This window comes from Oncorhynchus tshawytscha, linkage group LG25, assembly GCF_018296145.1.
Source record: "Oncorhynchus tshawytscha isolate Ot180627B linkage group LG25, Otsh_v2.0, whole genome shotgun sequence".
Classification (NCBI taxonomy): domain Eukaryota; kingdom Metazoa; phylum Chordata; class Actinopteri; order Salmoniformes; family Salmonidae; genus Oncorhynchus; species Oncorhynchus tshawytscha.
In genome coordinates this window covers 38,523,966-38,549,903 of record NC_056453.1, presented here as the reverse complement: position 1 = coordinate 38,549,903, position 25,938 = coordinate 38,523,966, and the positions used below count along the sequence as shown (strand labels likewise).

Genomic DNA, 25,938 nt, shown 5'->3' with positions numbered 1-25,938 from the left:
GTTCACAACTGACTTTAGCATGTATGGAGACAAAGGGCAGTCCCACACCAGGCAGTACTGAAATGTCACAAAACAAACAACTAAATCAAAAGGTAAAACATCCCAAGTGATCACACGCTAAGACGGTAGCTTCAGATCACTGAGGGAGTCCTCACACACTGGCTCTGATGAATAAAAATAAAAAAACAAGGCAGGCCCCTAGAGTCTGCCTTGGAGTGCACTACTTTTGACCAGAGCATATGGGCTCTGGTAGGAGTAGACTTCATAGGGAATAGGGTGCCATCTGGGACTAAAACAGTATCAAAGCCGCTAGGTTTGTTTTCTTCCCTTATCGTCCTAGTTAGTAGCGCCAAGTCTCAAGCAGTAATATTTTCATAACTTCTATCGGTTGGCTGTGTGCTGAAAGAGCAGGAACAGGCGAGATGTGAGAATATATTCAAACAATAGTTAAAAGGCCAGTAGTTGATTGTGTGTGTGTATGTGTGTACACAGTAGTGCTCTGTTTTATGTTGGTCTGACATAAGCTCTGGATGTCCTCTCACGTTCCTCTGAAATAAACTATGAATAATGAAGCTTTATTTGACATCTTTTTGAGTGAGGACCCGTCCTTTAGTTCCTCTGGACGGAACGCTCAGCGGGGGTCGCGTGTGAGACAGGTGCTTCGGAGGTGGTTGTGGGTAGTCAGTGACAGTAGCTCAAATGACACGGAATTACAAGCTTTTCACAGTCTCTACATTTTTCCGGCGTCGATCGGGTGAGATGCTGGAGCAGCTTCATCATCCTTCTCTATGGAGCGATTTCAGTACCAACAGAAATTATATTTTCATTCCATAAATGTATTAGGATATTGAATTTGAATTTAGTAATTAAATTCATGAAATGAATTTGTATTTCATAGTTTGAAACAGACTTTATATTGCATTCAGACTTATTGATGTGGGGCTATTCAAATAGATTCTTATAAAATCAAAATCAAATCAAATCTATTTACATAGCCCTTCGTACATCAGCTGATATCTCAAAGTGCTGTCTTATGGGGGACAAACGTTTTTTTTTGGTGACATTCCCTTCTAATGTGTCCACGGTCAGTGTGGTCAGCATGTAACTGGTCCTGCAACACGGGCAGTGTGGTCAGCATGTAGCTGGTCCTGTAACACGGGCAGTGTGGTCAGCATGTAGCTGGTCCTGCAACACGGGCAGTGTGGTCAGCATGTAGCTGGTCCTGTAACACGGGCAGTGTGGTCAGCATGTAGCTGGTCCTGTAACACGGGCAGTGTGGTCAGCATGTAGCTGGTCCTGTAACAGGGGCAGTGTGGTCAGCATGTAGCTGGTCCTGTAACAGGGGCAGTGTGGTCAGCATGTAGCTGGTCCTGTAACAGGGGCAGTGTGGTCAGCATGTAGCTGGTCCTGTAACACGAGCAGTGTGGTCAGCATGTAGCTGGTCCTGTAACACGAGCAGTGGGGTCAGCATGTAGCTGGTCCTGTAACAGGGGCAGTGTGGTCAGCACTTAGCTGGTCCTGTAACAGGGGCAGTGTGGTCAGCACTTAGCTGGTCCTGTAACAGGGGCAGTGTGGTCAGCACTTAGCTGGTCCTGTAACAGGGGCAGTGTGGTCAGCATGTAGCTGGTCCTGTAACACGAGCAGTGTGGTCAGCATGTAGCTGGTCCTGTAACAGGGGCAGTGTGGTCAGCACTTAGCTGGTCCTGTAACAGGGGCAGTGTGGTCAGCACTTAGCTGGTCCTGTAACAGGGGCAGTGTGGTCAGCATGTAGCTGGTCCTGTAACAGGGGCAGTGTGGTCAGCACTTAGCTGGTCCTGTAACACGAGCAGTGTGGTCAGCACTTAGCTGGTCCTGTAACACGAGCAGTGTGGTCAGCACTGCTGGTCCTGTAACAGGGGCAGTGTGGTCAGCATGCTGGTCCTGTAACACGAGCAGTGTGGTCAGCACTTAGCTGGTCCTGTAACAGGGGCAGTGTGGTCAGCACTTAGCTGGTCCTGTAACAGGGGCAGTGTGGTCAGCACTTAGCTGGTCCTGTAACAGGGGCAGTGTGGTCAGCACTTAGCTGGTCCTGTAACACGAGCAGTGTGGTCAGCACTTAGCTGGTCCTGTAACAGGGGCAGTGTGGTCAGCACTTAGCTGGTCTTGTAACAGGGGCAGTGTGGTCAGCACTTAGCTGGTCCTGTAACAGGGGCAGTGTGGTCAGCACTTAGCTGGTCCTGTAACAGGGGCAGTGTGGTCAGCACTGCTGGTCCTGTAACAGGGGCAGTGTGGTCAGCACTTAGCTGGTCCTGTAACAGGGGCAGTGTGGTCAGCACTTAGCTGGTCCTGTAACAGGGGCAGTGTGGTCAGCACGTAGCTGGTCCTGTAACAGGGGCAGTGTGGTCAGCACGTAGCTGGTCCTGTAACAGGGGCAGTGTGGTCAGCACTTAGCTGGTCCTGTAACAGGGGCAGTGTGGTCAGCACTTAGCTGGTCCTGTAACAGGGGCAGTGGGGTCAGCACTTAGCTGGTCCTGTAACAGGGGCAGTGGGGTCAGCACTTAGCTGGTCCTGTAACAGGGGCAGTGGGGTCAGCACTTAGCTGGTCCTGTAACAGGGGCAGTGTGGTCAGCACTTAGCTGGTCCTGTAACAGGGGCAGTGTGGTCAGCACTTAGCTGGTCCTGTAACAGGGGCAGTGTGGTCAGCACTTAGCTGGTCCTGTAACAGGGGCAGTGTGGTCAGCACTTAGCTGGTCCTGTAACAGGGGCAGTGGGGTCAGCACTTAGCTGGTCCTGTAACAGGGGCAGTGTGGTCAGCACTGCTGGTCCTGTAACAGGGGCAGTGTGGTCAGCACTGCTGGTCCTGTAACAGGGGCAGTGTGGTCAGCATGTAGCTGGTCCTGTAACAGGGGCAGTGTGGTCAGCACTTAGCTGGTCCTGTAACAGGGGCAGTGTGGTCAGCATGTAGCTGGTCCTGTAACACGAGCAGTGTGGTCAGCATGTAGCTGGTCCTGTAACAGGGGCAGTGTGGTCAGCACTTAGCTGGTCCTGTAACAGGGGCAGTGTGGTCAGCACTTAGCTGGTCCTGTAACAGGGGCAGTGTGGTCAGCACTTAGCTGGTCCTGCGTAGCCTGTGATCATCATAGAAGGGATCAGTAAGCAAATCCATGTTCCAGACGGTCTTAGCTTTCAGGAATGGGGTTATAATAGCTTATAGCTAAAACAGTTCAAACGATAGAGCCAAATTCATTAGGGAGAAAATAAATTCAACATGACCCTTCAGAAACTGCCAGTAGCTTGGGTTTACCTCTCCTGGCTGGCAAAGTACCAGGATGATGTCTCTGGTTTTGAGTCTGAATTTAAAGAACTACATTTGAAAACTGAAATTGAATGCATCTGAAAAGTTGAATATGAGAAACGTTGATAAACTTCAAATGACAGTTTTTAAACTTGATACACAGACAATGAATGCAATATCTACCAGATTGAAATTAAATATATCCATGTTTCATTTGAATATTCAATCAAACTGAAATATAATTTTAAATGCTATAATAATAACAAAATGAAACAAGTTCAATTTATGAATTCAATGATTACATTTGTGCATTACAAATTATATATATATATATATATATATAAAATTCTAATTCAATATCCTAATACCAAGTCATCCTCATCATCCAGTCTCCTCACCATATCTTCAAGCTGCATCTGGATCTGCCTGTGGACCTCAGCCATCTGAAACAGTACATCCCCTAAAGAGAAGACCGGGAGAGAAAGAGAGAGAATTCTATTAAATCTTCCAAGGTGTCACTGAAAGCTACATCAACGTGCAAACAAGACCATGCAGCCAAACAAAAACACAGAAGACTGGTGGAGGGAGGGAGACGAGGGAGGAGGAGGAGGAAGAGGGAGACGAGGAAGGAGGAGGAAGAGGAATAATGAACAGGATGGAACGTCAGTCAAGTCACGAGCAAAACAGAAGTGAAAAACACTGAAAAAGAGTAGAACAAGAAGACAACAGAAACAGAGCATGTAAATCAAAGTATCAATGATAATATTAGCTTTATATTAATAGTATTGAGAATATACAAATACTCCATATGAGATAAACAAATCAAAATTAGTTCCACAGGGGAATTAGTCAATCTTTTATACTAAGAGAGAAAGAGAGTGCTCTGCACTAAATAAAACACAGAAATACTCCAAACAAAAAGCAGAACCGAGAGAAAAGCCTAAAAACAAAAAGATAAGAGAGAATAAAAAAAAAGGTGATTCATGCAGCCAGGGAGATTAAATGTGTTCGTTTTAAGATACCTACATGCTGCCTCTTCTGAATATGCAATGCATTGTAAAAAAAAAAGGAACAAAAATATATAGTTTGAGCGACAGACTGAAGAGACCTGGAGAGACAGACAGATCAAACTACCCCAGAGAAGAGACCTGGAGAGACAGACAGATCAAACTACCCCAGAGAAGAGACCTGGAGAGACAGACAGATCAAACTACCCCAGAGAAGAGACCTGGAGAGACAGACAGATCAAACTACCCCAGAGAAGAGACCTGGAGAGACAGACAGATCAAACTACCTCAGAGAAGAGACAGACAGATCAAACTACCCCAGAGAAGAGACCTGGAGAGACAGACAGATCAAACTACCCCAGAGAAGAGACCTGGAGAGACAGACAGATCAAACTACCCCAGAGAAGAGACCTGGAGAGACAGACAGATCAAACTACCTCAGAGAAGAGACAGACAGATCAAACTACCCCAGAGAAGAGACCTGGAGAGACAGACAGATCAAACTACCCCAGATAAGAGACCTGTTTCCAAATTGGTTCCCCAGATATAGGAATGAGACACACGATGGGTTACACCCACACACGATGGGTTACCCACCACACACACACACACACACACACACACACACACAATGATTTATTGGAATTAATTGACTATCCACTATGTCAATTAAAAAGGAGTAATATCTAACCTCATCCTACTCGCTGTGTGTAGTACGCTGCCCTGAACCATTTTATGATGTATGTGGTCACTCAAGAGTCTTTCACAGGTCAGTGACTGGGGTTATGAAACAGGTGGGGAAGGAGAGGAGGTGAGGGTAGAACCAAGGGGATAGGTTGATACTTCCTATAGAACCAAGGGGATAGGTTGATACTTCCTATAGAACCAAGGGGATAGGTTGATACTTCCTATAGAACCAAGGGGATAGGTTGATACTTCCTATAGAACCAAGGGGATAGGTTGATACTTCCTATAGAACTAAGGGGAACATTCTAGAAGGGTCTTTCTTTAATGACATCACAGCATAAAGAGGCTTATCAGGAAGTGGTAAGGTAAGGAAGTGGTAAGGCTGACTAAGTGAAAAGGGGATGTAGGAGAAGGGAAGGATGGGAACCTTCCAACAAGGCCTGGACCGGATTCAGGTGTTAAAATCCACAGAAACAGCATGCAAAACTGGTAAAAGTACACAAAAATGGTAGGAGATTATTTGGGAAGCGATTACATTGTTAGCTGCACAGTACACACACGTAATCTTTAACCAACCAGCCACACACAGATGTACACACAGATGGGGACACACAGAAGCATAGCCAGTACAGTACAATCCCCCTGACAAAAGGACAGTGAAAGTCCTACAGAGGCCTGCCTCCCTCCCCTCAATCCATCCAGAATGCCTATGAAAGCCAGGGTAGGTACATAGCAGTGGTTATTCCACTGCCTGAGGCTGGACACAGTGAGGTAGATAAATATGTCGGCGTCAGCTTCCAACCTCTCAGTCTGGGTTTTGGCTGGCTTCCAAAGCACTCTCCATCTCATCAAATCGATGAAGAACCCCTGGCCTCGCTGTCGAGGGGAATATGACAATGTATCTCAATATGTCTCCACTGAATCGACACATTTACTGAACTCAATCAGTGAGCAACATAGCACAACATTTTTCCATATTGGACACGCACAAATACACACAAAGTGCGCACACACACACACACACACACACACACACACACACCTGTAAATTAGCACCATTTATAGGTCTGGTTCCATGCCAAGGAGGACAGTGCTGATTCATCACACTGAGACCACCAGATCACACACTGTCCACCCACCACCCTCCTTCCACCACCCTCCTTCCTCAACCCACCACCCTCCTTCCTCAACCCACCACCCACCACCCTCCTTCCTCACCCTCCTTCCTCAACCTTCCTCCACCCTCCTTCCTCACCCTCCTTCCTCCACCCTCCTTCCTCCACCCTCCTTCCTCCACCCTCCTTCCTCAACCCTCCTTTCCTCAACCCTCCTTCCTCCCCTCCACCCTCCTTCCTCAACCCTCCTTCCTCAACCCTCCACCCTCCTTCCTCAACCCTCCACCCTCCTTCCTCAACCCTCCACCCTCCTTCCTCAACCCTCCACCCTCCTTCCTCAACCCTCCACCCTCCTTCCTCAACCCTCCCACCCTCCTTCCTCAACCCTCCTCCCACCATGCTAATACCACTGCCCATCCATAAACCACTTTCCTCCTCCTCCTCCTCCCACCATGCTAATACCACTGTCCATCCATCAACCACCTTCCTCCTCCTCCTCCCACCATACTAATACCACTGTCCATCCATCAACCACCACCTTCCTCCTCCTCCTCCCACCATGCTAATACCACTGTCCATCCATCAACCACCTTCCTCCTCCACCTTCCTCCTCCCACCATGCTAATACCACTGTCCATCCATCAACCACCTTCCTCCTCCTCCACCTTCCTCCTCCTCCCACCATGCTAATACCACTGTCCATCCATCAACCACCTTCCTCCTCCTCCACCTTCCACCTTCCTCCTCCTCCTCCTCCCCCACCATGCTAATACCACTGTCCATCCATCAACCACCTTCCTCCTCCTCCACCTTCCTCCTCCTCCTCCACCTTCCTCCTCCTCCTCCCACCATGCTAATACCACTGTCCATCCATCAACCTTCCCTTCCTCCTCCTCCACCTTCCTCCTCCTCCTCCACCATGCTCCACTGTCCATCCATCAACCACCATTCCTAATACCACTGTCCTCCATCCATCAACCACTTCCATCCATCAACCACCTTCCTCCACCTTCCTCCTCCTCCACCCCTCCATGCTAATACCACTGTCCATCCATCAACCACCTTCCTCCTCCTCCTCCTCCACCTTCCTCCATGCTAATACCACTGTCCATCCATCAACCACCTTCCTCCTCCTCCTCCCACCATGCTAATACCACTGTCCATCCATCAACCACCTTCCTCCTCCTCCTCCTCCACCTTCCTCCATGCTAATACCACTGTCCATCCATCAACCACCTTCCTCCTCCTCCTCCTCCACCTTCCTCCATGCTAATACCACTGTCCATCCATCAACCACCTTCCTCCTCCTCCTCCTCCACCTTCCTCCATGCTAATACCACTGTCCATCCATCAACCACCTTCCTCCTCCTCCTCCTCCCACCATGCTAATACCACTGTCCATCTAGGGATAAAATACAGCGACACGATTAACTAGATTAGTGGGCGGGAACAAAATGAAGGGGAGGTAGGATATAACAGCGCCATGCTTTGAACAATGTGACTACATCACATGAAGAGGACTGTCTGTCTGTGTGTGTGTGTGTGGGAGTGTGTGTGTGTGTGTGTGGGAGTGTGTGTGTGTGTGGGAGTGTGTGTGTGTGTGTGGGAGTGTGTGTGTGTGTGTGTGTGTGTGAGGGAGTGTGTGTGTGTGTGTGTGTGTGTGTGTGTGTGTGTGGTGTGTGTGTGTGTGGGAGTGTGTGTGTGTGTGTGTGTGAGTGCGTGTTCAAGCAGATGCACATCATAGCTGTGGGAAGTAGTGGTGTTGCTGCACACCCTGAAAAATCTGAATAATGTTTATTAATTATTATTTATTTATTTTCTCACAAAAGTAGTGCCCTGGGCTTTTACAAGTATTATCAGACCGATTATAGATGTTTGCAGTATGTGCAAAAACATTTTCAGCATCTCCAATTTGGCAAAAAAAATTATGGACAAAAATACAAAACATCCACATCAAATTAAATATTTTGCTTGATCAAATAACAGAAAATATTACCATCCTTACAAACCACTTCATGGAAAATGTACTGTACATAAGCCAGTCATCTTGGTTTGTACCTGTAGACCTTCAACACCCTGAAGAAAACAATGACCAATCCAGTAATTGAATACATTCAGCCATCAAGCAGTTTGTGATGATGTGGCTCATTTGGTAGAGTATGGTACTTGCAATGGCAGGGTTGTGGGTTTGATTCCCACAGGTGACCAGTATGAAACATGTACTCACTCACTACTGTAAGTTGCTCTGGACAAGAGCGTCTACTAAAATGGAAAAGGAATGAATAGACCATTTCAATTTTTCATAGAAATAAGTTACATTTGCAAAATATTTCAAGAAAACAGGAAAACATATCAAGCAAATATTTTTTATATTCCACAAGTATTATCAGAATAACTGTTTTGTAGAGATAATTAGCAGACTGAAGTTACAAATGCTGGTCAACACTCAAATAAATAACATGTTTCTTCATAAAAGCAGTGCACCGGGCCTTTACTAGTCCTGTATTAACAGACCGATATAGACGTCTTCAGCGAGGGCATTTCTTTCTCTGCAAAAATAAATAAATCACAGCACCCCAAAATGACTTCCCGCAGCTATGTGCCTATGTTTGTGAATGTCTAATCTAATGCTCCTCCATCCTGACATCTGAAATATTGGTCTGCCTGTTTCTCTCTCCTGTCCCAGCAGGGAACCTAAGCTTCTTAACCATAATCAGCCCAGATAACAACATCTGAAGCTTAGAGAGACTAAAGCGTATTGTTATGTGGTCTTAGTGGAGCCCCATGTTTAAAAAAAAAAGACAATTAACACGATTAATGCCCCCAGCTGCTTTGTCCTGCCATTTGGGACCACACGCCCTGAGAGGACATCTTATTTCCTATATAATGCACTACTTTTGACCAGGACCATCCAAGACCTCTACACGGAGTATACAAAACATTAGGAACACCTTCCTAATATTGCGTTGTACCCCCTCCCCTCTCCTTTTACCCTCAGAACAGCCTCAGTTCCACAGGGATGCTGGCCCATATTGACTCCAGTGCTTCCCACAGTTGTGTCAAGTTGGCTGGATGTCTTTTGGGTGGTGGAACATTCTTGATACACACAGGAAACTGTTGAGCATGAAAAACCCAGGAGCGTTGCAGTTCTTGACACAAACCGGTGCGCCTGGCATCTACTACCATACCCCATTCAAAAGGCACTTAAAATATTTGGTCTTTCCCATTCACCCTCTGAATGGAACACGAACACAATCCGTTTCTCAATTGTCTATTTAACCTGTCTCCTCCCCTTCATCTACACTGATAGAAGTGGATTTAACACTTCAAAAAAAAAGTGATCATAGTTTTCACCTGGAATGACCCGGTCAGTCTATGTCATGGAAAGAGCAGGTGTTCTTAATGTTTTGTAGACTCCGTGTATACCAGGTGGTGTCAAAGGAAGGGAAATCATTAAAGACTCCAGCCACCAAAGACAGATGTTCTCTCTGCTTCTGCACAGCAGGCGGTACCGGTGCATCAAGTCTGACACCAACAGGCTCCTGAAACGCTTCTATCCCCAAAACCATATGGCTGCTAAATAGCTAACTATACTGAACAAAAATATAAACCCAACATGTAAAGCATTGGTCCCATGTTTCATGAACTGTAATAAAAGATCCAAGAAATGTCCCATACGCACAAAAAAAAGAAGCTTATTTCTCTCAAATGTTGTGCACAAATTTGTTTACATCCCTGTTAGTGAGGGTTTCTCCTCCTGACTGACAGGTATGGCATATCAAGAAGCTGATTAAACAGCATGATGATTACACAGGTGCACCTTGTGGGATACAATAAAAAGGCGACTAAAATGTGCAGTTGTGTCATAGAACACAATTCAGATGTCTCAAGTTGATGGAGCTTGGCATGAGAAAACAACAACGATCATCCATCAGCCAATGAAATGTATAGAACAGAACTACTCATATCTCCGTCGTAGTAGAGCTGTTGCCAGATCTTTAATATTCATTTGTCATAAGCCACCTCCAACGTCATTTTAGAGAATTTGGCAGTAAGTCCAACTGGCCACACAACAGCAGACGAAAGTGTAACCAAGCCAGCCCAGCACCTCCACATCCAGCTTCTTCACCTGCGGGATCGTCTGAGACCAGCCACCCAGACAGCGGATGAAACTGAGGAGTATTTCTGTCTGTATTCTGATTGGCTGGGTCTGGCTATCCAGTGGGTGAGCTTGGCTCCCAAAGTGGGTGGGCCTATGCCTTCCCAGGCCCACGCATGGCTGCACCCCTGCCCAGTCATGTGAAATCCATAGATTAAGGATTTAATTTCAATTGACTGGTTCCCTTATATGAACTGTAACTTACTAAAATATTTCAAATTGTTGCATGTTCGGTTTATATTTTTGTTCCGTTTAAATGGTCCTAGTAGCCATTTTGTTAGCCATCTGAGTTGACCCTTGTATTTACATTTTGCACCGTCTCTATGCACACTCACATCCTGATGCCTAGTCACCTTACCCCTATACATATTCTCCCATCACACCAGTATGACTGCACATTGTAGATAAGGTATTGAAATTGACCCAGTATATAGTATGGTATTGAACTGACCCAGTATATAGTATGTTGTTGATCTGACCCAGTATATAGTATGGTATTGAACTGACCCAGTATATAGTATGGTATTGAACTGACCCAGTATATAGTATGTTGTTGATCTGACCCAGTATATAGTATGGTATTGATCTGACCCAGTATATAGTATGGTATTGAACTGACCCAGTATATAGTATGTTGTTGATCTGACCCAGTATATAGTATGTTGTTGATCTGACCCAGTATATAGTATGTTGTTGATCTGACCCAGTATATAGTATGGTATTGAACTGACCCAGTATATAGTATGGTATTGAACTGACCCAGTATATAGTATGTTGTTGATCTGACCCAGTATATAGTATGTTGTTGATCTGACCCAGTATATAGTATGGTATTGAACTGACCCAGTATATAGTATGTTGTTGATCTGACCCAGTATATAGTATGGTATTGAACTGACCCAGTATATAGTATGTTGTTGATCTGACCCAGTATATAGTATGTTGTTGATCTGACCCAGTATATAGTATGGTATTGAACTGACCCAGTATACAGTATGGTATTGAACTGACCCAGTATACAGTATGGTATTGAACTGACCCAGTATACAGTATGGTATTGAACTGACCCAGTATACAGTATGGTATTGAACTGACCCAGTATACAGTATGGTATTGAACTGACCCAGTATACAGTATGGTATTGAACTGACCCAGTATACAGTATGGTATTGAACTGACCCAGTATATAGTATGGTATTGAACTGACCCAGTATATAGTATGGTATTGAACTGACCCAGTATATAGTATGGTATTGAACTGACCCAGTATATAGTATGGTATTGAACTGACCCAGTATATAGTATGGTATTGAACTGACCCAGTATATAGTATGGTATTGAACTGACCCAGTATATAGTATGGTATTGAACTGACCCAGTATATAGTATGGTATTGAACTGACCCAGTATATAGTATGGTATTGAATTTTGTTCTACCTCATGCTATATTTAGTTCTACATTGATATCTGCGTTGTTGGGTTTAACGTTGTTGTGCAATGGGCTCCCCGAGTGGCGCAGCGGTCTAAGGCACTGCTTTGGAGTGCAAGAGGTGTCACTACAATCCCTGGTTCGAATCCAGGCTGTATCACATCCGGGCTGTGATCGGGAGTCCCATAGGGCGGCGCACAATTGACCCAGCATCGTACGGGTTTGGCCGGTGTAGGCTGTCATTGTAAATAAGAATTTGTTCTTAACCGACTTGCCTAGTTAAATAAAGGCTGAAACTGGAACATAGGCATTTGGTAAGAGGTAGGTGCACTGTACAGGGATTAGGTCATTTGTCTTGTCCACTGCGATCGATTAGATTCTTAAGATGTCCCCTCAAGAGCCTAGTAAATCACAAAAATCATATTTGTAGTTTTCTATTTTCCCCTTCCAACAAGATGTAAATTGGCTTCTTTGTCATTCATTCTAGGGGGTCATTCTAGGTGGTCGTGGAGCGGTTTGTCGTCATTCTAGGAGCGGTTTGTCATTCATTCTAGGGGGTCGTGGAGCGGTTTGTCAGTCATTCTAGGGGGTCAGTCATTCTAGGGGGTGGAGCGGTTTGTCAGTCATTCTAGGGGTCGTGGAGCGGTTTGTCATTCATTCTAGGTGGTTTGTCAGTCATTCTAGGGGGTCGGGGGTGGAGCGGAGCGGTTTGTCAGTCATTCTAGGGGGTCGTGGAGCGGTTTGTCAGTCATTCTAGGGGGTCGTGGAGCGGTTTGTCAGTCATTCTAGGGGGTCGTGGAGCGGTTTGTCAGTCATTCTAGGGGGTCGTGGAGCGGTTTGTCAGTCATTCTAGGGGGTCGTGGAGCGGTTTGTCAGGGGGGTCGTGGAGCGGTTTGTCATTCATTCTAGGGGTCGTTTGTCAGGAGCGGTTTGTCAGTCATTCTAGGGGGTCGGGAGCGGTTTGTCAGTCATTCTAGGGGGTCGTGGAGCGGTTTGTCAGTCATTCTAGGGGGGGGGTCGGTTTGGAGCGGTTTGTCAGTCATTCTAGGGGGTCGTGGAGCGGTTTGTCAGTCATTCTAGGGGGTCGTGGAGCGGTTTGTCAGTCATTCTAGGGGTCGTGGAGCGGTTTGTCAGTCATTCTAGGGGGTCGGGGGTGGGAGCGGTTTGTCAGTCATTCTAGGGGGTCGTGGAGCGGTTTGTCAGTCATTCTAGGGGTCGTGGAGCGGTTTGTCAGTCAGCGGTTTGTCAGTCATTCTAGGGGGTCGGTTTGTCAGAGCGGTTTGTCAGTCATTCTAGGGGGTCGTGGAGCGGTTTGTCAGTCATTCTAGGGGGTCGTGGAGCGGTTTGGAGCGGTTTGTCAGTCATTCTAGGGGGTCGTCGTTTGGAGCGGTTTGTCAGTCATTCTAGGGGGGAGCGGTCGTGGAGCGGTTTGTCAGTCATTCTAGGGGGTCGGTTTGGAGCGGTTTGTCAGTCATTCTAGGGGGTCGTGGAGCGGTTTGTCAGTCATTCTAGGGGGTCGTGGAGCGGTTTGTCATTCATTCTAGGGGGTCGGTTTGGGGGTCGTGGAGCGGTTTGTCAGTCATTCTAGGGGGTCGTGGAGCGGTTTGTCAGTCATTCTAGGGGGTCGTGGAGCGGTTTGTCATTCATTCTAGGGGGGTCGTGGAGCGGTTTGTCAGTCATTCTAGGGGGTCGTGGAGCGGTTTGTCATTCATTCTAGGGGGTCGGTTTGTCAGTCATTCTAGGAGCGGTTTGTCAGTCATTCTAGGGGGGGGGTCGTGGAGCATTCTAGGGGGTCGTTTGTCAGTCATTCTAGGGGGGAGCGGTCAGTCATTCTAGGGGGTCGTGGAGCGGTTTGTCAGTCATTCTAGGGGGTCGTGGAGCGGTTTGTCAGTCATTCTAGGGGGGTTTGTCAGTCATTCTAGGAGCGGTTTGTCAGTCATTCTAGGGGGTGGAGCGGTTTGTCAGTCATTCTAGGGGGTCGGTTTGTCAGTCATTCTAGGGGGTCGTGGAGCGGTTTGTCAGTCATTCTAGGGGTCGTGGAGCGGTTTGTCAGTCATTCTAGGGGGTTTGTCAGTCATTCTAGGGGGTGGGAGCGGTTTGTCATTCATTCTAGGGGGTCGTGGAGCGGTTGTCAGTCATTCTAGGGGGTCGTTTGGTCATTCTAGGGGGTCGCGGTTTGTCATTCATTCTAGGGGGGAGCGGTTTGTCGTCATTCTAGGGGGTCGCGGTTTGTCATTCATTCTAGGGGGTCGTGGAGCGGTTTGTCAGTCATTCTAGGGGGTTTGTCAGTCATTCTAGGGGGTCGTGGAGCGGTTTGTCAGTCATTCTAGGGGGTGGAGCGGTTTGGTCATTCTAGGGGGTCGTGGAGCGGTTTGTCAGTCATTTCTAGGGGGTCGTGGAGCGGTTTGTCAGTCATTCTAGGGGGTTTGTCAGTCATTCTAGGGGGTCGTGGAGCGGTTTGTCAGTCATTCTAGGGGTCGTGGAGCGGTTTGTCATTCATTCTAGGGGTCGTTTGTCAGGGGGTCGTGGAGCGGTTTGTCAGTCATTCTAGGGGGTCGTGGAGCATTCTAGGTTTGTCAGTCATTCTAGGGGGTCGTGGAGCGGTTTGTCAGTCATTCTAGGGGGTCGTGGAGCGGTTTGTCAGTCATTCTAGGGGGTCGTGGAGCGGTTTGTCATTCATTGCTCTCAGAATCTAGTGACGAGTGAAAAATATAATTACAGAAAGAAAAAAAGTGTATTTGGAAGACACACAAATAACTGTTTATAAATGCGTGAACGACAAAATACCATCTCTGGAGAAAAGGATGGACGCAGTTCACGGCTCAGGAGTCAGTGTCTTGAAAAACTAGACATGTAGGGGAAATATTTTGTTGTCGTTTAACGCTCTAAACTTTTACCTCTGCATCAAAAACAGGAAAAGGTTACTACCCGGCGAGAGAAGACAGGATGTATAACCTAATACCAGAGCCTAGTGTGTTCTTCCCTAGACAGGATGTATAACCTAATACCAGAGCCTAGTGTGTTCTTCCCTAGACAGGATGTATAACCTAATACCAGAGCCTAGTGTGTTCTTCCCTAGACAGGATGTATAACCTAATACCAGAGCCTAGTGTGTTCTTCCCTAGACAGGATGTATAACCTAATACCAGAGCCTAGTGTGTTCTTCCCTAGACAGGATGTATAACCTAATACCAGAGCCTAGTGTGTTCTTCCCTAGACAGGATGTATAACCTAATACCAGAGCCTAGTGTGTTCCCTAGACAGGATGTATAACCTAATACCAGAGCCTAGTGTGTTCCCCTAGACAGGATGTATAACCTAATACTAGAGCCTAGTGTGTTCTTCCCTAGACAGGACGTATAACCTAATACTAGAGCCTAGTGTGTTCCCTAGACAGGATGTATAACCTAATACTAGAGCCTAGTGTGTTCTTCCCTAGACAGGATGTATAACCTAATACCAGAGCCTAGTGTGTTCCCTAGACAGGATGTATAACCTAATACCAGAGCCTAGTGTGTTCCCCAGGATGTATAACCTAGACAGGCCTATGTGTTCTTCCCTAGACAGGATGTATAACCTAATACCAGAGCCTAGTGTGTTCTTCCCTAGACAGGATGTATAACCTAATACTAGAGCCTAGTGTGTTCCCTAGACAGGATGTATAACCTAATACTAGAGCCTAGTGTGTTTCCTAGACAGGATGTATAACCTAATACCAGAGCCTAGTGTGTTTCCTAGACAGGATGTATAACCTAATACCAGAGCCTAGTGTGTTTCCTAGACAGGATGTATAACCTAATACCAGAGCCTAGTGTGTTTCCTAGACAGGATGTATAACCTAATACCAGAGCCTAGTGTTTTTCCCTAGACAGGACGTATAACCTAAAAGTAGAGTCTAGTGTTCTTCCTAGCAGTAGTGACTGAACACACAGTAGGCCTAGCATATCATTACCAGGCATGAAACACACACACACAGTAGGCCTAGCATATCATTACCAGGCATGCAACACACACCCACACACACACACACACACACACACACACACACACACACACTGTTCCAGACGCAGGTTCTAGTCCCACAGAGCGAAACCCAGAGACATTAGTAGAGTATTAGAGTATTATTGTTAAGGATTATGTTTGTGGCTCAGCCCAGTCCAAGCTCTTCTCTGTCCTGGAACCTCAAATGGTGGAAAGCGCTGCCCCCTGGCACTAGGACACCAGATCCCTCCCCGTCACTTTTGTGAACAAAGCCAGTGGTTTCCCCCAAAACACTGGCTTTGCTGATAGCTACTCTATTGAGAAAAAAAGTACTTACCATACCTGAGATGTGGTTGTCTCACCTAGCTATCTTAAGATGAATGCACTAACTGTAAACTGCTCTGGATAAGAGCATCTGCTAAATGACTACAATGTAAAATGCTAGCTAATTCTCAAATTGGGGAAACTGAGAATGAGTGTCTGAGATGAGACCGAGGGAAAAGAGTCAGAAATGTCTGTGACAGTGAGGTAACAGTTAGATTCACACCAAGAGCTGGGTGAGATTGAGAGTAAATCTCAGAGAGGACAGGCTGATGTGAAAGACTCAGCATCACAGATAACGGTCCTCCCAGAGAAGACTCAGGGTCTACTCAGAATGAGGGAAAACCAGTGTAAAATAAGGCTGGTGCTGGAGTGGGTACATGGTGCTCTTAAATAGCTTGTAATTGGCTTTTATGTGATTCAGAACAGAGGTCGGTCATTGCGTCCTTTCCTCTTCACTGGTTGGCATGGAGGTGTAATATATATATATATATATGCCAGATAGTGACATAATGAACCTGTTAATATGGTAGACTACTGGGCTCTGTGGTACTATACCACTGGGGTGTGTGTGTGTGTGTGTGTGTGTGTGTATGTATATATATATATATATGCCAGTGGTATAGTACCACAGAGCCCAGTAGTCTACCATATTAACAGGTTCATTAAGTCACTATCTGGCAGAGTAACACCAGTACTAAGGATGGGTGGCACACCAGCTCAAGGACATATTTGACAAAGTCCAGCAGGCTGTTTAAAGCATATTGACACAGCATCACTTACTGCTGCATTGGAAGAAAAAACATCACAGAACTAAATCGCCAAAGCTTGTGGATTTCACACATACCAGCTATGAAGCACAGACAAGCTGTGAATTCTCTCCCACCCTCCCAGTCTTACAAAACAAAAAAATGACTGAAAAATGTTCAGCTTACAGACATGAGTATATGAGTTTCACAGACTGACGGCAGAGAAGGGTTGAGAGAACGCTACCAGAGAAACAGGTGTGTGTTAGTGCTGTGTCTTTGATTAAAAAACTAAAGACAGCCAAGTACCCTCGGAGAGCTGTGATCAGAGCCCAGGTCTGAGGCTCTCTCTCCCCCCCACCTCTCTCTCTCTCCCCCCCACCTCTTTCTCGCTCTCTCCCCCCCACCTCTTTCTCTCTCTCCCCCCCACCTCTTTCTCTCTCTCCCCCCCCACCTCTCTCTCTCTCCCCCCCCACCTCTCTCTCTCTCTCTCGCTCTCCCACCCCTCTCTCTCTCTCTCGCTCTTCTCCTCCTCACCTCTCTCTCCCCCCCACCTCGATTCGTCCCAAATGGAACCCGATTCCCTATGGACCTTAGTCAGAAGTAGTGCAACTTAAAGGTCATTTGTTAGGCAGCCTCAAAGCAACCGAGCCAAGGGCATAGAGCTGAAATCCATTATGCTATCAGAAATACAAGAACATGATGTCGTCTCAGGCAGAATAATTAGTTATCTACTGAGAGCAAGAGACCAGGTGTTTGTGATGATGTTTGGAAGGGGAAGAGACTCTCGCTAGACTCTCGCAGTTTCCTCATACACACTGAGCATCTCCAGATGAAACTCAGAAACCGGGTCACCTAGGGGTCAACTGTTTCTCCCTTACTTCTCAGAGATAGAGTGCACACACTGAGCGTCTCCAGATGAAGGCAGGAAAATGTCAGGAAATATTGCCAGATAAAGCCAGAGAGGTCCCCAAAATGTAGAGCTGTGTGTGTGTGCTGGCCCAGCAGTGAACAAGTGGGCTTACTGTATTTGATGCAGCACACATGCGACAGGCCATCAGATTGTTCATGCTCCTCACAGCTCTCTAATAAAAGCCTCCAGTAGACCATGTCTGCTTCCCATATGGTACCCTATGTAGGGCACTACTTATGACCAAAACTTTACGAGGCCTGGTCAAAAGGTAGTGCACTACATAGGGACACACGTGTCATTTGGGATGTACCCTGTGTGTGTGTGTGTTGCCAGGCTGGCATTTCCATGGAGGAGCAGACAAGAGTCATTTTATTAGCCTTCATTGTCCTCATAACAAGGCCAGGTTTTAGAGGGCACACGCACACCACTCACTGTTTCTTGGCCCAAGCAAGTCTTCTTATTGGTGTCCTTTAGTAGTTTGGGCTCCCGAGTGGTACAGTGGTCTAAGGCACTGTATCTCAGTGCAAGAGGCTTCACTACAGACCCTGGTTCGATTCCAGGCTGTATCACATCCGGACGTGATTGGGAGTCCCATTGGGCGTTGAACAATTGGCCCAGCGTCGTCAGGGTTTGGCCGGGGTAGGCAGTCATTGTAAATAACTATGTTACTATCTGACTTGCCTGGATAAATAAACATTTCAATAAAATAATTTGACCATGAGGCCTGACTCATGCTGTCGCCTCTGAAGAGTTGATGTTGAGATGTGTCTGTAATTTGAACACTGAAGCCTTTATTTGGGCTGCAATTTCTGAGGCTGGTAACTCCTAGTGAACTTATCCTCTGCAGCAGAGGTAACTCTGGGTCTTCCTTTTCTGGGTCTTCCTTTTAAGGGAGCCAGTTTCATCACAGTGCTCACACTTGTTAATTTAAATGCATTCCCGGTGACTACCTCATGAAGCTGGTTGAGAGAATGCCAAGAGTATACAAAGCTGTCAAGGCAAAGGGTTGCAACTTTGAAGAACCTAAAATATAAAACATTTTGAATTTGAAAATAAATAAAATAAATTGGGTTACTACATGATCCCATATGTGTTATTTCATAGTTGTGATGTCTTCACTATTCATCAACAATGTAGAAAATAATACAAATAAAGAAAAACCCTGGAATGAGTAGGTGTCCAAACTTTTGACTGGTACTGTATATATATATATATATATTACACACACACCAGTATTCGGACCCATTTACATTTTATTCTAAAATAGATTAAATTAGGTTTTCCTCACCAATCTACACACAATACCTCATAAACGACAAAGCGAAAACAGGTTTTTAGAAAGCATCCAGACCCTTTGCTATGAGACTCGAAATTGGGCTCAGGTGCATCCTGTTTCCACTGATCAACCTTGATTATTTTCTCCAACTGCATTGGTGTCCACCTGTGGTAAATTCAATTGATTGGACATGATTTGGAAAGCCACACACCTGTGAGATAAAACCAAGTCATGAGGTCGAAGGAATTGTCAGGGAGGTGACCAAGAACCCAAATGGTCACTCGGACAGAGATCAAGAGTTCCTCTGTGGAGATGGGAGAACCTTCCAGAAGGACAACCATCACTACCTAACTCCACCAATCAGGCCTTTATGGTAGAGTGGCCAGACGGAAGCCACTCCTCAGTAAAAGGCACAATACAGCCCATTTGGTGTTTGTTTTTCAGCGGCAGGGACTGGGAGATTCGTCAGGATCATGGGAAAGATGAACGGAGCAAAGTACAGAGAGAGATCCTTGATGAAAACCTGCTTTAGAGCGCTCAGGACCTCAGACTGGGGCGAAGGTTCACCTTCCAACAGGACACCGACCCTAAGCACACAGCCAAGACAACGCAGGAGTGGCTTCAGGACAAGTCTCTGAATGTCCTTGAGTGGCCCAGCCAGATCCCGGAGTTAAACCCGGTCGAACATCTCTGGAGAGACCTGAAAATAGCTGTGTAGCGACGCTCCTTATCAAACTTGACAGCGCGTGAGAAGATCTACAAAGAAAAATGGGAGAAACACCCCAAATATAGGTGTGCTAAGCTTGTAGCATCATACCCAAGACTTGAGGCTGTAATCAATCACTGCCAAAAGGTGCATCAACAAAGTACTGAGTAAAGGGTCTGAATATACCTACAGTATGTAAGGTTAATGTTGTTTTTTATGACATTTGCAAAAATGTCTAAAAACCTGTTTTTGCTTTGTCATTATGGGGTATTGAGTGTAGACTGATGGAAAAATGTTAGAATTTAATCCACTTCTGAATGCATTGTAATATGCAACATCCACTGAAGAATAAACTCCCTCCCTATGTTTCCCCTTCGACCTGATCAGAATGACATTCTCTCCGGTATCGTCCTTTCCTGATCAGAATGACATTCTCTCCGGTATCGTCCTTTCCTGATCAGAATGACATTCTCTCCGGTATCGTCCTTTCCTGATCAGAATGACATTCTCTCAGGTATCGTCCTTTCCTGATCAGAATGACATTCTCTCCGGTATCGTCCTTTCCTGATCAGAATGACATTCTCTCCGGTATCGTCCTTTCCTGATCAGAATGACATTCTCTCCGGTATCGTCCTTTCCTGATCAGAATGACATTATCTCAGGTATCGTCCTTTCCTGATCAGAATGACATTCTCTCCGGTATCGTCCTTTCCTGATCAGAATGACATTCTCTCCGGTATCGTCCTTTCCTGATCAGAATGACATTCTCTCAGGTATCGTCCTTTCCTGATCAGAATGACATTCTCTCAGGTATCGTCCTTTCCTGATCAGAATTACATTCGCTCTGGTATCGTCATATGTCACGAAATAATTGTGTAAAATTAACCAGTTAGGCCAGTTGAGAACAAGTTCTCATTTACAACTGCGACCTGGCCAAGATAAAGCAAAGCAGTGCGACACAAACAAGTTAACCCACTGTTCCCCGGTAGGCCGTCAGTGTAAATAAGAATTTGTTCTTAACCGACTTGCCGAGTTAAATTTAAAAAAGAAACACTACTATTGTCAACTTTCTCCTGACATGAACTGAAGCCATGTCTCAGGTGCCCACTCATCCACTGGCACATTGAATGTTTCCCCTCCAAACACGAAGTACCCCATCAATGTTCTCTCATTACTGTATGTAGAGTCAATCACAAACAGTCACATTATTACACAATGATTGTACTCCTTGCTTGGACTAACTCATTCTTAGCTCTTATCTAACTGTGTTAGTGTGTTGCTTTATAGTTAGTCTTCCCAGTCAAATCCTGTCCTGTACTTTTCAAGCCTCTGAACACCTCAACTTATCCCTCATACACTCATTCAATCACTGCTGTGATCCCTTTCCAACACAGTGTAAGTAGCCCTCTAATTTCCATTCCCCACAATATTGTATTATCTTTATTAAAGCGTCAAATAATTAGTCTGACAATTTTTTGAAACACGCCGTTGTCCCCGTGTGTTCCACGCCGATATCGGAGGTCTCCCATCCTCCTCAATTTTTCAAGCCAACAGCCTCTACTGGCACACACCACCGCAGGCACACACACACACACACACACACACACACACACACAGCATGGTTCAAATCACGTCATCTCAATTCATTAGCGAAAGGATAATTATTTCCTGAACCTCAGATTCGGCCGTTTAACTTTAAAGCGTTTTAAATTAGGGTGGCCATCGCTCCAAATGTGCATGCATCCTCTACGGGTGGATAGAGAGAACACTGCAACCGCTGACAGCAGGAGAGGAATTCATTAAATAGAGCAGAAATGTAGAATTTAATTGTCTATCAGAATGACAAGTATGATGAACAATGTCCTGTTATGGTTAGAGAGGATAGTTGGTAATGCCAGAGAATCCTTCCTGATATCCTCCCTGCCCATAACAGGACAACCAGTAATGCCAGAGAATCCTTCCTCTATGACAATGGAAGCCAGACTATGCCAACTTCAGCAGTGTGACATCACCAACAAGCCATTTTTGGGCAGTCTGTGCGTTGGTCTAGCATATTTGGTCTCCCCTCTCTCCTCTTGCTTTTTCTGAATCGCTCCCGGAATGCATTTCATCTATTTGTTACTTTCGGTGTGAGGTGGCAGTGAGTTTTCCTAGGGCTTCCTGCCTGCCTGCGTAGGCTCCTACATCATTGCGTGGGTGTCCAGATTGAGAGAGGGAGGGATGGAGAGAGCTGGTGGGGGTAGTCTGACTCTGACCTCTGCTGCAGTGTAACAAATCACTGAGCATCCATCCTTTCCTTCTCAAAGAGACGGATGAAAAGTTGTTGAATTTTTAAAAGCCTCCACTTGTGCTTAGAATAACTTGTGAATCAACTCTGACTAAAGTGACTGCCTATTTAATTAGTGTTCTTAGTACGATGCTGTGTGAGAGACAGACCATGGCACACAGAATAGAAAGGTGTCCTCGCTTGTGTGAATGGATATTTTATGAGTCAGTGATTGTGTATTAGGGGCTAGGGGCGGAACAGGGGCTAGTAGTGGAACAGGGGCTAGTAGTGGAACAGGGGCTAGTAGTGGAACAGGTGTTAGTAGTGGGGCTAGCATTGGAATAGGGGCTAGCGGCGGAATAGGGGGTAGCAGTGGGGCTAGTAGTGGAATAGGGGTCATTAATGGAATAGGGGCTATTAATAATGGAATAATGCTTTAGGAATAACAACAGGGTTGAAACAGTTAAATGTGAGAGGCTAAGTGAAACCCAAGTGTGTGTGTGTTCATTATAGTGTGTGTGTGTACGTAGATGAGTGAGTGTACTAGTGTGTGTATGTGTGTGTGTAGGCCACCAGTCTGATTTCTGGTGTGGGAGGAGAACAGCTTGACTGTACCATTATTAAGCTGAGACCCTGTGGTTCTCGTCTCTGGAAGCACACAGCATCATAAATAGCCGACTGGAACACAGCTGCAACACAACAACACACATGTACTGTGTATGACAGGTCACGCATGTTTAAAACCTCACATACATGACACTCGTGTTAGTTTCTCTTCAGTACAGGAAAACAAAAATGACAAATCTTATAACAACTGCCCACAGCCTATAACATGGCAGGAAGAAGTGGTCTCTGTATTCACAAGCCAAAAAGGCTACAAGTACCTTATGTTCAACATGTCGTGTTCTATGAGGAAGTGTTCCTTATTAGTGTGCACTTGGGCTCTGTCTTTTGTAGGTAATCACACTGATTTATGATAACGAAGGACACAGACACGTGCCCCAAAAAGGGAGGAGAAAAAAAATGATGCATCACTGCAGTATTGTAGCTACTGCATATATACCTCAGGGGTAAAGTTGTATCATTATTCAGTCCTGTGTGTGCAGTGCAGTTCCATTCCTCTGACACTGCCGCACGTTAGAGACATCTACATTATTTATCCCCACGTGATCTCTAGCGGAGCCCCTCACCTTAAAAAAAATACCCTCCCTTTATATAACCTAGAACAGGGAAGCATGCATCCAAATCAAATCATATTCCCTATACATACATACATACATACATACACACACACACACACACACTGCACTACTTCTGACCAGGGTCCATCGGGTATAGGGTGACATTTGGGGATGTCTCCTAGGAGTTCAGTTTGAGAGAAAAGCCAAATGGCTTAGAAAATGTGATTTGGAGAACAGGGAGTGTTTTTCCTCTGGGTAGATTGAATTGATGTAGCTACTGACTTGTTGGATTATCACTTCTGGTTTGACTTAAATTATGTAAATGTCTTACAGACAAAAGTTATAGAGGAATCATCTGGACTGGTCCATTTAGGTAGCTGACTAATTGCAACCGCATAAATAGCTTTTCACACTCTTCAACCACTCGTCATTTAATAATAATTTATTGTAATGATCATGTATATACACTACTTGACACCTGCTTGTCAAACATCTTATTCCAAAATCATGGGCATTAATGTGGAGTGTCCCCCCCCCCCTTGCTGCTATAACAGCCTCCACTCTTCTGGGAAGGCTTTCCACTAGATGTTGGAACATTTCTGCGGGGGCTTCCATTCAGCCACAAGAGCATTAGTGAGGTTGGGCACTGATGTTGGGGCGATTAGGCCTGGCTCTCAGTCAGAGTTCAAATTAATCTCAAAAGGTCTTCAATGGGGTTGAGGTCAGGGATCTGTGCAGGCCAGTCAAGTTCTTCCACACTGATCTCAACAAACCATTTCTGTATGGACCTCACTTTGTGCACAGGAGCATTGTCATGCTGAAACAGGAAAAGGCCTTCCCCAAACTGTTGCCACAATTTTGGAAGCACAGAATAGTCTAGAACGTCATTGTTTGCTGTAGTGTTAAGCTTTCCCTTCACTGGAACTAAGGGACCTAGCCCGAACCATGAAAACCAGTCTCAGACAGTTATTCCTCCTCCCCAAAACTTTACAGCTGCCACTACGCATTCGTCTGGCATCCGCCAAACCCAGATACATCCGTCGGACTGCCAGAAGGTGAAGCGTGAGTCATCACTCCAGAGAACGCGTTTCCACTGCTCCAGAGTCAAATGGCGGCGAGCTTTACGTCACTCCAGCCGACACTTGGCATTGCGCATATTGCGTGATATTAGGTTCTTGTGCTGACGTTGCTTCTAGAGGTAGTTTGGAACTCGGTAATGAGTGTTGCATGGAAGATTGTTACGCATTTCAGCACTTAGAGTTCTGTGAGCTCCCGGCGAGCCAGTTCTTGTGCTGACGTTGCTTCTAGAGGTAGTTTGGAACTCGGTAATGAGTGTTGCAACCGAGGACAGATTGTTACGCCCTACACGCTTCAGCATCATAGCTATCATAGACCACAGCTGTAATTGGTGTCAGACCAAGGCTCTGCTCCTGTCCTTGTGATCCTAGACCTTAGTGCCACTTTCGACCCCATCAATCACCATTCTTTTGGAAAGACTAGAAACCCTAATTGGTCTACGCGGACAAGTTCTTGCCTGGTTTCGATCTTATCTGTCAGAAAGATATCAGAAAGTCTCCGTGGATGGTTTGTCCTCTGACAATTCAATGGTAAGGTTTGGTGTTCCTCAAGATTCTGTTCTAGGACCACTACTGTTTTCACTATATATGCTACCTCTTGGTGATGTCATTCAGAAAAACAATGTCAACTTTCACTGCTATGCAGACCACTGACAGCTGTACATTTCAATGAAAACATGGTGAAGCCCGAAAATAGCCTACCCTGGAAGCCTGTGTTTCAGACATAAGGAAGTGGAAGGCGGCGAATGTTTAACTTTTAAACTCTGACAAAGTGGTGCTAGTTCTAGGTCCCAAGAAACAAAGATCTCTGTTCTTGGATCGGACAATGTATCTCGATTGATGTACAGCCGTCTCAAATTAAACTGAACTCTGGAGCCTGATCTCGACGGATATAAAATATTTCAAGAGCAGCCTTTTTCGATCCTTGTAACATTACCAAAATCTGAAAATGTTCATCAAAAAATGATGCAGAATGACTAAATCCATGTTTTTGTCACTTCAAGATTAGACTACTGCAACGCTCTACTCTCCGGATAAGACACTAAAACTTTATCACAGCTAGCGATAAATACGAATGCTAGAATCTTGACTGGAACCCCCAAAGACAGGGTCAGTCTGTCATATCTGGTCTAATTCTCCGGTCTTATCTAGTGTCCTGTGTGATCTTCGGTTTCGTCTCTCGACCTCAATGCTTGGCTATGAAAAGCCAACTGACACAAGGAGACAGAGCGACAGAATCATGGGGCCTGTGGATAATGAAAGTGAGCAGGCTGGAAAAGCTTTTCTGCTTCATGCCGCAGCAGAGCGCTGACGTCCCTCCTATCCCTCCATCCCAACACTCCTCTTCCCATCCATTCCTCCCTGGGGCTGACTCGACTCCACTCCACTCCACTCCACTCCACTGGGGCTGACCCCTCCACTCCACTCCACTCCACTGGGGCTGACCAGACTCCACTCCACTCCACTGGGGCTGACCAGACTCCACTCCACCACTCCCAGACTCCACTCCACTCCACTGGGGCTGACCAGACTCCACTCCACTGGGGCTGACCAGACTCCACTCCACTCCACTGGGGCTGACCAGACTGACCAGACTCCACTCCACTGGGGCTGACCAGACTCCACTCCACTCCTCCACTCCACTCACTGGGGCTGACCAGACTCCACTCCACTCCACTGGGGCTGACTCCACTCCACTCCACCACTCCACTCCACCCACTCCACTGGGGCTGACCAGACTCCACTCCACTCCACTGGGGCTGACCAGACACCACTCCACTCCACTGGGGCTGACCAGACT

General features: G+C 46.1%; 1 protein-coding gene across 4 annotated transcripts in view; it reads right to left on the bottom strand.

Annotated features, from left to right (window-relative positions):
• The window catches only part of LOC112235941 (brain-specific angiogenesis inhibitor 1-associated protein 2), a 116,085-nt gene that overhangs the window by 47,451 nt on the left and 42,696 nt on the right, over positions 1-25,938 (bottom strand). For 2 of the 4 annotated variants that reach the window (XM_024404491.2, XM_024404490.2), the window contains exons 4-5: positions 4,301-4,312; positions 3,673-3,734 (exon numbers count right to left, since the gene is read on the bottom strand). In XM_024404491.2, coding sequence (XP_024260259.1) covers positions 3,673-3,734; positions 4,301-4,312 — 74 coding nt within the window. The remainder of the gene's footprint in view (positions 1-3,672; positions 3,735-4,300; positions 4,313-25,938) is intronic. The other 2 variants (XM_024404493.2, XM_024404492.2) reach the window with 1 other exon arrangement.